The sequence below is a fragment of the Solea senegalensis genome, unplaced genomic scaffold (assembly GCF_019176455.1).
Source record: "Solea senegalensis isolate Sse05_10M unplaced genomic scaffold, IFAPA_SoseM_1 scf7180000012978, whole genome shotgun sequence".
NCBI classification, from domain to species: Eukaryota; Metazoa; Chordata; class Actinopteri; order Pleuronectiformes; family Soleidae; genus Solea; species Solea senegalensis.
In genome coordinates, this window is record NW_025320733.1 from 109185 (window position 1) to 120230 (window position 11046).

Sequence of the window (11046 nt, forward strand, 5' to 3'; positions counted from 1 at the left end):
ACATAACTCATACATTATCTCTGCTGAGGTAACTACAGTCTCCTCCAGTGTTGTTTTTCATTTGACTTGAAATGTAATGACATTTTTGCAGCTAATCTTCATATTTGTATTAGGTTTACACAATATGTGACTTTTTCACATAGGAAAAAATTCTGCATGTAACATAGTTTCCAAGCTAGGAGAGCGTGATGGTAAAATGTTGACAACACTATGGGTTGTTTAGAAATGAAAATATGTCAAGTCATTAAAAATAGTGTTGGTGTTGGGAATAAAGTGCCATACAGAATTATTATCATTATTATTAGATTCCCATTCTACAGTGTTTATGTCAATACAATTCAAATCTATAGATTTTCTTTTTCTGGAAGGCTTTTTATTTTAACAATTCTAATTTACAAAACTTAATTTGGGAACGTTTATTTGCATCTGAAACGGTAAAATTGCCAAAATGTCATATATTTAATTTAGCTAATTTTATATCAAAACTAAAATAAGAACGGAAGTCATACGCATTTCCGTTTCCGTTTCACGCCGGCCCGGCGGCGTCTTGACAGCTCTACCTAAGTCAGCGGTGTTGTGTTGATGGAGGAGTGAATTTAGCCGGAGACACACGAGTTTAAAAACCATGGAGGACAAAGACCAGATACAAGACGCCATTAAAGTCCAAGGTGAAGTTGTCCGGAAGCTAAAGTCGGAGAAGGCGAACAAAGAGCAGGTCAGTGTTCACAGTTAATGCTGATGCAACATGTCAACATGCGGAGAGCACAGGGACAAGCTAGCTAGCTAGCACCTTAGCCCCGCTACATGCAACTTCACTCATACCGCTAACTTGCTATGCTAACAGAGAAACCGCGATAAACAGCTTCATGTACACTGATCTTCTGTTAGTCAAGGACCAACACTTTTATAAAAGTGCTCCCTTAAACGTGACAATGTCGTGGTGTCATCGTTGTTAATGTCAGATTAACATTCTTTTTTTTATATATATATGTTCTAGAGCATAATCTGATTATGACAAGTGTCTTTAGTACTAGTGTATACATGTCTACATATAATACTATGACCTTTGTTAGGTTATGGTGATAAGAAAACTCAGCATAGTATTGACTGATTTTGACTATCGTTTTAATCGGGTTATCGTCAGAATATATATTTCAGGGTGAACAAAGACCAGTTTGACCCGAGTATTAATAGCTAGAGTTATTACACATCACAATATGTGTGTGCAAAAAAGGACTGACAATTGTGAGGGTTGTAACATTATATTATCAAATGAAAAACTGGAAACATTATTAACACTAACACATGGGGGTCTGTTGTGTTTGTGAGGGCTGTATTGGGCTGGCTTATTTGATTGACTTGGTACATCTCATGCTCTATCCTCCATGCTGTGATGATGGGTCATGCTCCGCCCTCCCCAAGTGATAGGGTTGCTTACCACTTTTCTCCTGTTCTTCCTGCTGGACTTGGCGGTGATCGCTGTGGCCTGCCTGGACTCTCCTCTTATCTATACTGTCTGCATCTGGACAATCCAACCCTCTTGGACGTTACTCCACTGCTGTACCTCCACGTGACTGACTGCTGTGGCCGGCCCTGCACAATAACATTGGTTAACGCTGTACCCATGATGCACTCCTGACATTTTTCTTGTCCAATACCTGGATGTGACTCTTTATTTATTTGTATCTGCTGTACTGTGGGATGGACATGCTGGGCATGTTTTGTACCCGTGCTTGTTCTGGTCTGATGGGATGTCGGGCTGCAACACGTGTCCGACTGCTGCATTCTTTACCTGGGATCACTGTCGAACAGGTAGGACCCTCTGCTGCTGTGTCTTTGTGTTGTGAAATAAAAAGTGTCACCTGTAGGTTTCAGGATCTTTCTCCACATGTGACTAATACACAGTGTAGCTCTTGATGCAACTCTTGATGTTTGTGTGTGTTGCAGATTGATGAGGAGGTGGCCAAACTGCTGCAACTGAAGGCTAAGATAGGAGGAGATGATGGCAAACATCAGTTTGTTCTCAAGACGGCGAAGGTAAGGCTGCTGTTGTCAAACACACAAACACAGCGTTACAACACTGCTGGATCACAGTAAATATCTTTCTCTTACAGGGAACGAGGGACTTCAACCCCAAGCAGATGGCCATCAGAGAGAAAGTCTTCAACACCATCATCAACTGCTTCAAACGCCACGGAGCAGAGACCATCGACACACCTGTCTTTGAACTAAAGGTAGACTTTTTTAACAACTTCATCAGGCACATATCAAGAGTGAAAACATAATCTAAGACAAATGTGAGTAAGTCATTATCTTTCTGTCGGTGTGTAGGAAACATTGATGGGGAAATACGGAGAAGATTCCAAGCTCATCTATGACCTTAAAGACCAAGGAGGAGAGCTGCTGTCCCTCAGATATGACCTCACTGTATCCTTCTCATACATAATACAACAAAACTGAAATATCATCTGAGAATATTTTACAGTCGATAGAAATCAGGCCGTTTTCAGGAATGAAGAAACTGGTAATCTTTGTTATAGCTGCCAGAAAATATTATCGAGTGGCGTTTTCCTTGACCAACCCTCTTTCAGGTACCCTTTGCTCGCTACCTGGCAATGAACAAAATAACCAACATTAAGCGCTACCACATTGCCAAGGTCTATCGCCGTGACAACCCAGCCATGACCCGCGGACGCTACCGAGAGTTTTATCAATGTGTGAGTGATCCCTGACTGTTTTCACTGCTGTCTTGACCACTTCCTTGCTTGGACTGTCACTTTTTTCCCATAAATCACGCTCGAACAGATTTTATGTAACCGTCATTAATACACACACTCACACACACAAATGTGACAGCAGATACTTGTGTGTGATGCTTCTGCAGATGAGTCCAGATTGTCACAGCACCCTCTGCTGGAACATGGAGTCATTTCTTTAAAGTCGTCTGTGCCTCTCGGCTGTATATTTTGTATGTTTTTAAGGTTTGAGTTTGAACTTTGACCCCAAAGATTCTGATTCTGGTTACTGATTTATGCGATCTGACCTGGTTTATGACACCATTTGTTTTACTTTAATATCGTGTGTGTATGTGTTTGTGTGTCAGGATTTTGACATAGCAGGTCAGTATGACGCCATGATTCCAGATGCTGAGTGTCTGAAGATCGTCCATGAAATCCTCAGTCAGCTGGACCTCGGAGACTTCCTTATCAAGGTCAGTGTCGTGGTTTCGGTTGAATAACCGCTTTTTGTCGTCGGATTGTGAGGCGCCGTCTTCTCTGTAACCGTGTCCTCCGTCTCCAGGTCAACGACAGGCGGATTCTGGACGGTATGTTCGCCGTGTGTGGCGTTCCAGACGACAAGTTCCGCACCATCTGTTCAACTGTGGATAAACTGGATAAGGTATGGAGACTTCAGTCCAAATTATGCTCTACCGTTGGTGAGAAAGTGTCATGGGACAGAAATGACATAGTTTGGACAGAATGTTACTTGAAACCTTTCTTATGTTATCCATGTTTAGAATATTCTTATGTCGTAGACACAGTGACTACAACAAAACACCTCCACCGATCTTCTGTTGCATGTGTGTGCTCATCTGGTCTGAGGCGCTCAGGACAGAGAGAGACACGTTTTACCACCTGAAGATGAGCATCAACAATCAGCTATTGTAGCTCTAATGCAGCCCTTTCATCAATTCCATCCAAAAACTGAAATAAATACAAATAAACACACCAAGGGATATGCTTGAACTGGAAATGTCATGTATCTCTTAAGGTTTTGTGGTTAAAGGTCTTAATTGATGGATAAAAATGGTGTGCACCTGCTGAGCTTTGCTGTTTCACACATAAATCTGGAACTTTCATTTTCTTGGATAATATCCTCATTTACAGAAACTCATTGAGTAGATAAGTAGAAGGTGCTCTGTGAAACTAATCAATGATGTTAGAGCCGGAATGAAAGAGACTGAGACTGTGTCCTGATGTCAACCCTCTTCTCTTCCTCACTTCACTCTTCCTCTAGATGGCCTGGGAGGATGTGAAGAAGGAGATGGTGAACGAGAAGGGACTGTCAGAGGAGGCTGCCGACCAGATCGGGGACTACGTCAGTATGCAGGGTGAGAACACACTCACACAACACAGGAGACGAGTGATTCTGACCTGTCTGTGGGACAGTCACATCAGCAGCACAGAACAGTGTAAACTACTCATGCTACTTTTTTACACTTGTATACTTCAGAGGGAAATATGTGAATAAAATTGACAAAGTGTAAGAATTCACATTTTGCACAGTTGGATCTTAAGAAGGTTCTAAGTCGTGCTTCAAAAAGCAAAAAGAAGAAATGGGAGTGAGACAAAAAAAAAGTATGCAATTTATTGCAAACAATCAATAAACTGAAATAGGCTGTTCATCAGCTGATCCACACTGTCATGACCTCCTGATGGCAAAGGCAAAAAAGCTTTCTCTCTTTGAACGCGGTCACATTGTTGAGCTGCATCAGCAAGGCCTCTCGCAGCGTGCCGTTGCTGCTGAGGCTGGACGCAGTAAGACAGTCATTTTAAACTTCTTCAAAGATCCTGAGGGTTATGGAACAAAAAAGTCAAGTGGTAGACCCAAAAAGATTCTCTGGAAGAAGTCCTTTGTCAGGCGGCATCACAACATACATTATCTTCAGGGTGTTTACTGTCTAATGCTGCAGGATCATTTTATTCAAGCTTTCTTTTCTTTGTCTTTTTTAAACACTCTGTAGATACACATTGTAGCGTCTTAGACTCCGGGTGTAAACACACAGATGATCGTGAACCACCTGAGTCTGTCTGGTTGCTGGACACGGACATCAAAACTGTTTTTTACATCATTGTATGAAGTTTGCGCCATAGTTTCAACTCGATTGAATGGTGTGAAAACACGTGACTAATGTGACATGTGCGTCTACTGGAGTCTGTGCATGTGTGTGAAACATTTCCACTGAGTGAAGAGTAAACTAATGTTTTTCTGAAAGTATAAACATGCTGCTGTTTGTGTTGTAGGTGGGAAGGACTTAGCAGAGCGCCTCCTTCAGGACCAGAAAATGTCCCAGAATAAACTGGCCTGTGCCGGCCTCTCGGACATCAAGCTGCTCTTCAGCTACCTGCAGCTCTTCCAGGTCACAGACAAGGTCAGACATGCATCACATACGCTCTCTATGTACACCAATCGTTCAAGAAACAAACGACACCTCACCTTTTCTTCTTCTTCCTCTCTCGTTCATCTCCAGGTGGTCTTTGACCTCAGTCTGGCTCGTGGGCTGGATTATTACACAGGAATCATTTACGAGGCGGTGCTGACTCAGGCGGGCGTCGCCGCGGTCACCACTGAAGCCCAGAGCGGGGCGAGTGGAGAGGAGTGTGTCAGTGTAGGCAGCGTGGCTGGAGGGGGTCGCTACGACGGCCTGGTGGGCATGTTTGACCCCAAGGGCAGGAAAGTGCCCTGTGTGGGCGTCAGCATCGGCATTGAGAGGATTTTCTCCATCATGGAGCAAAAGGCTGAGGTAATGGATTGTTTGTTAATTATTCTTTTATTTCCATCACTGCAGTGTTGAATTTAGTGGAATCTTTTCATGACCTCCTTATATACATCATGATGCACTGTCGTGCTTCTACAGAAGCCCAGAATGGACAAACGAAACACTGGCTCTATTGTTTTTATTGGAACCTAATTCATATATTTAGTGGGCAGTTTGTTTGTCTGTCTGTGTTATTTACTGTACATGTAATTAACTGTGTCAGGAAAACAGTCCACAATCCTCAGGTTGTTGGTTGTTGGTTGTTGTTATGCTTCTGTTACAGCTGTGACAGGACACATTACTTTATTCAGGTTTCCAGGTTCAAATCGATGTTCAGCATATCTCAGGAACATGTTTAGGAAATGTCCAAAATTTAAGCCCAGACATGATCTCACTGGACTCAAAGACGAACTTAGATCTCTGGAGTCTCTCTAGAGTCACTGAAGGTCACGGTAGATCTGCCTGCACACTCACTGGACCTTTAAAGTCTGGCCTGTTTGAATCATGTTCCTTGAAATCTTTGTTGTGTTGGTTCAGGCTTCAGCTGAGAGGATTCGTACCACAGAGATCCAGGTCTTGGTGGCGTCTGCTCAGAAGAACCTGCTGGAGGAGAGACTTAAACTCGTCACTGAGCTCTGGAATGCTGGCGTCAAGGTGTGTATGTTGTCTTATATCTGTTACCTCTACCCAAAACCTGGTCCTAATGAGGTGGTTAAGATTTAACTTGTGATGAGGTGAAGGTCAGAGTCTTGAGGGAATCCTTTCAGATTTGGCACAAATATTCACCTGAGGATGATATGATTTTGGGGGTCAAGGGTCAGACCCCACAGAATGCATAGTTTTGGATTAGGAAAATGACATCTGACACAAACATTCACTCTGACTTTGAGGATGAACTACATGGCACAATTCTGTTTACTTTTTGCGTTCAATTATTTTTGTCTCTTTTCTTGCTGCAACTGTTATTTTACAAAATCCATTCATTTCTTAATTGCAGCTCTAGTCTCTAACAGTTATTTCATTTAAGTCAACACAAATGTGATTAAAATATAGCGTAGACTCAAACTGTTCTTGCCCTGGTGAGCGCATTAATTTGTCCTTAAAATGTACTTTTTACACAGGATTGTTTTTAGTGCTGCGTCATAAACAGTTGTTGTTGTTGTTGTTGTTGTTCTGTACAATCTGTATGAAACTGTGTCGACTGATGTGATGGAGCAGCTGTTTCTGTGTGTGTGTGTGTGTGTGTGTCCAGGCTGAGGTCATGCACAAGAAGAATCCCAAACTGCTGAGTCAGCTGCAGCACTGCGAGGAGTCGGGGATCCCCCTGGTGGCCATACTGGGAGAACAGGAGCTGAAAGACGGCGTGGTCAAACTACGTGTTGTGGCGACGAGAGAAGAGGTACGACTTTAACGCTTCACATCTGCGCCGACACAAACATCAACACAAGTCAGGTTTCAAAACGTTTTTGTGTAGGAGAGATGGACAGAAGGTCATAAATACTATAATACTTTTAATACTGTTAGGGTTATTGACAGTTCCTCAGTCACATACAGTTGGTCTTACACTCTGTGATTTTTGTTCCTTTTTGAGTCAGTCTCTCACTTGTGCGACTATTTTTGGGATCAGTCAGAGTTTCAGTTTAATCAGATTAAGCCGTCATGATCAGCTCCCGGTCGGATGAAAATGAAACACTGGTCGAGCTCCGACAGGCCGACCTCGCCGAGTGTCCATGAGCACAGGACTGTGTCGAGTGAATGCTCTGCAGGTGCTTACAGGACTAACGTTGCCGTCTGTGTGTCTTCTGTCCACAGATGGACATTTCCAGAGCTGATCTGATCAGTGAGATCAGGAGGAGGACCTCTGAGGTGTAGCCACTCCTTTCATCGACACCCCCAACATCTGATTGGTTCACACAGGCACTTGTTTTCTTGTCTTGAATGCAGCCGTGGAAACACACGGTCATGTTCACTGCAGCTTCCACACAGTGGTTCATTTACGTTTGTAAATTGTTCCTGAAAGACATTTATTTGCTGTGTTATCTGCTCACGACCACACTGTCCACTACAAGGTAAACGTCATGCTACAGCGCTAACTTCCAACTTTAACACAAAGATACATTCTCTGTCTTTCTGTAACGACTTATTCTGTCCAAATAAATAAATACAATCATGTTACATGGAAGTTGGTCATGTTTAGTGTTTTAGACCTTTTGCCACGACTACTTTATTAGGTACACCTGTTCAGCACAGATGTGATCAGCCAATCACATGACAGCAACTCTAATCATTTATGTAGACGTGGACTTAATTATTTTTCTACCTTCACTTACAGCACATTGATCCACAATTCAACACCAGCAAATGGAGAAATGCTTATTGAACAATCGCCCACTTTAAGAATAAAAGATCTTAAATTAGCCGATAGCTGCGTTTGTAGAGTGTGCAGATAAAACACAAGCCCAGTTAAAAAGCAGCTTATGAAATTGTGAATGCAATGAAGACATAACGATTAGTTCATATGCATTTAACTCCACCTACAAATGAATTAAATAAAGTTACAGACAGAAACTTTGCTTAAATGTGTTATTTATATTTTAAATGGGAGTTGCAGCGTTACATTTAAACATGTTTTAATTAAAAATGAGGAACACGACAAAAAGCATGCGTAAAACAAAGCACACAAACACTTCTACCACTACTGGAATAAAAACATGCATAAATCAACAAACAAACGAACAAACAAACAAACAGTGCTGCAGAAGAGGAGCGAGCTCACAGCTGAGTGCTGTAGATTCTGTGCAGGACCTGCTGCGCCGCCGCCTGCTGAGCCTCCTCCAACAGGCCGCCCACGCTGGGTCCGGGCAAGATCATGACCGCGCCCGTGAAGGGCAGGGTTATCCCGGGGATGCGCACCTTGTAGGTGAAGTGGAGGAATCCATCAGGCCCAGTGTAGCTGTAGTGCAACTCATAGAGCGGCTGACTGAAGCCGGTCATCTCACACAGCTTCTGCAGCAGCGTCGCAGGGAGAGGCACGGACACGTCATGACCCTGAGACGAGGAGGAGGAGGAGGAGGAGGAAGAGGGAGGGGCAGTGGGTCCTCCCACTGCTCTGCAGGACGTTGGTAGATTGGGAGTTTGAGAGGTCAGACGAGGAGGCGGGGCTTTACGCTGGGACGGAGTCAGGAAAAGGCACGGGCGCTTCAGCGGCGACGCCTCCAGCAACAGCGGCTCATCCAGACTCGGCTTCACCGCTATCTGCCACTTCACGAAGATGTTGAGAGCAAACTGCTTCTTAAAAGCTGCAGAGAGGAAGCACAGCTGTCTGAGTTTCACAGAATGTCATATATTTGAGACGCGTAACCTGCACACGTGTGGACACATCTCTACTTTAGGTAAACGGTCTTAGTTTACATGGTTTTTCAATTACAGGTGAATCCTCTGTTCTGTGCCGCTGGTTGTAAACTCTGACCTGCAGATGGACTTCACCTCTGCTGAATCACGTGATGTAAAGGCTTCATGTGGTGAGAGAGAGAAGCCGTGACTTGAATGAACTAACATGCAGAAGAAGAATCTGAGATCTCATTTACACGTTCTTCTGATGAATGTGACGCCGTACAGCTGAGATAAATAACCTGTTTTCATCTCATCTCACCTTCCGCTAGAATCTTCTTTGCCATGGAGGCAGCGTGGTGAGATGAGAAAGCCACGATCGCCGACACTCCATTGATCCCAGGCCCCGCCTTCAGAGACACGCTGTCCACTCCCTCCACCATCGCGCGCACAACCTGGACACAAACGTCTACACGTTCATCCACATGAGCAGTGATAGCACACATTCTTTTAGTAACGGTAAAGCCCTGAGTCTGGTGCCAAAGAACAGAACTGTTGTTGTATGTTCTGTACCTTCAGCAGCTCCTCCTGCTTGGTGTCAACTGGCAGCTGGTTAATACACAGGTGTCTCTTCTCGGTGCTGTAGCGCACGTTGATGCAGGAGCCCGCCTCCAGCACGTGGCCGTTCAGCACACGGATGGCGTCGGCGGCGACGCTCGAGGAGCCATACTTGGCGTACGCGAAGCCGCGGTTCTCCCCGCTGAAGTTCATCATGAGCCTGAACTCCCACAGAGAACCCACCGAGCTGAAGAGGGGGATGAGCAGGTCCTCGTAGGCGTCGCGCGGGATATTACTGATGAAGACCTCACAGCGAGCGCCGGGGTTGGGGCCGTCCCAGCCTGACAACAGGAAGTCGTTACCACAACATTTTACATTTCACTTCAGCATAAAAACAAACCTTTAAGCTTGACAGAAATATTGATTAGATTTATAACCTGATATATGATCCATATAGAATGATGGGGGGAAAACATAGATCGTAATCAGGGTTTTGCAAAATTCTGGGAATTTTTAAAATGGGAATTAACTGGAGAGTTTCAAAATTGAAGGTCGTGAACTTAAACAGTTGCTAAATAATATATTGTAGCATAAACTTGGCTAAAACTATCAGATCTGCTGCAACTACAGTACAGAATATTTAACTCTGTTGTTCAAGAATCAAGCATTCATTGATAATTGATGTATAGGACACAGATTTACACTTTACACAAAGTTTCCAATTTAGAATATTTCCAAACTCCCTAACTAGAGTTCCCATGGAAAGTTTCTGAAAATGTTTGCCACCCAGTTCAAACCAATTAGTATGTAATGTAAAGGTGCAGCCTCCTCCTCCTCCTCCTCCTCCTCCCTCACCCTCTGGTGGTCCTCCATATTTCCTCTGACCATTGACTTGAATCAGTTTGGTGTTGGTTGTTTTCAGCCAGGTTGCCAGAGCATGCACTCGCTCCAGGTTCAGCACCTGATGGAGAGAACAACTCAGATTATCTGAATAAATTCTGTCTTAGTAGATTCATCCAGAACCAGTGAAGTGGGGGAAAAGTCATGTGTGACAGTATTACTAAATCATTAAACTAGAAAACATTCACATTTAAAGGCGCTGGTTATTTTCCGTGCACGCCAAAGTGTGCGTCGCATATTGCAGACATGGTATAGTTGTGCCTCAGGGTCCTGTAGTATCCCACTTCACCATCAGGTGGCGGTACATGTCTTCTCAGTATTCTGGTTTCTTTGGATTAGAGCTGCAACTAATGAGTTCTTTATTTTTCTTATTATAATCGATTCATCTGCCGATTAGGAGACGAAGAGCTGACCACGGGGCGTGCACCGCCACCGAGCCGACATGAGCCAGTGCGAGCTAGCACGGATGTTAGCACATCGTCAGAGCAGCCTTCTGCGAGCCGTGACGGTAGTGAGTTGACCCTAAATTTAGTGGATGGCTGAGCATGGTAAGCATGTTTTGTTCTATATGAAAATATTAAAAACATTATGTGCTAATTTCACGTTGGTTTAGCAGATTTTGGATATTGGGTACGCTTTTTTTTGTAGCTGGTTAGCCGTTTTTTTGTCTTGTTCTAAGCTATGTTTTGTTGCAACCACAGCGCGACTCAAGGATCCTC

General features: G+C 43.8%; 2 protein-coding genes across 3 annotated transcripts; one reads left to right on the forward strand and one right to left on the reverse strand.

Annotated features, from left to right (window-relative positions):
- The first annotated feature begins 523 nt into the window (after nt 1–523).
- On the forward strand, nt 524–8107 carry hars (histidyl-tRNA synthetase). 2 transcript variants are annotated; one of them, XM_044015170.1, is made up of 14 exons: nt 524–715; nt 1423–1812; nt 1948–2037; nt 2115–2234; nt 2332–2427; nt 2592–2717; nt 3104–3211; nt 3301–3399; nt 4018–4111; nt 5025–5152; nt 5252–5524; nt 6077–6193; nt 6792–6938; nt 7352–8107. In XM_044015170.1, the coding sequence occupies exons 2-14, from the start codon at nt 1702–1704 to the stop codon at nt 7409–7411; spliced, it is 1569 nt and encodes a 522-aa protein (XP_043871105.1). In that variant the 5' UTR covers nt 524–715; nt 1423–1701; the 3' UTR covers nt 7412–8107. The 2 variants fall into 2 exon arrangements, with proteins under 2 accessions (XP_043871105.1, XP_043871106.1); XM_044015171.1 differs by lacking the exon at nt 1423–1812.
- A 5-nt stretch (nt 8108–8112) lies between these two features.
- dnd1 (DND microRNA-mediated repression inhibitor 1) lies at nt 8113–10388 on the reverse strand (the record flags this gene model as incomplete). Its single annotated transcript, XM_044015172.1, has 4 exons — nt 8113–8838; nt 9192–9324; nt 9443–9768; nt 10283–10388. Coding segments are annotated over 4 exons (1092 nt in total), but the record flags the coding sequence as incomplete, so codon positions are not given.
- Between the last annotated feature and the right edge of the window lie 658 nt (nt 10389–11046).

Coding starts and splice junctions, on each gene's coding strand:
- hars (XM_044015170.1), top strand. CDS start 1,702: ATGGACATGCTGGGCATGTTTTGTACCCGTGCTTGTTCTGGTCTGATG. Junction 2,038..2,114: donor TTGTTCTCAAGACGGCGAAG/GTAAGGCTGCTG, acceptor TTTCTCTTACAG/GGAACGAGGGACTTCAACCC. Junction 6,939..7,351: donor TTGTGGCGACGAGAGAAGAG/GTACGACTTTAA, acceptor TTCTGTCCACAG/ATGGACATTTCCAGAGCTGA.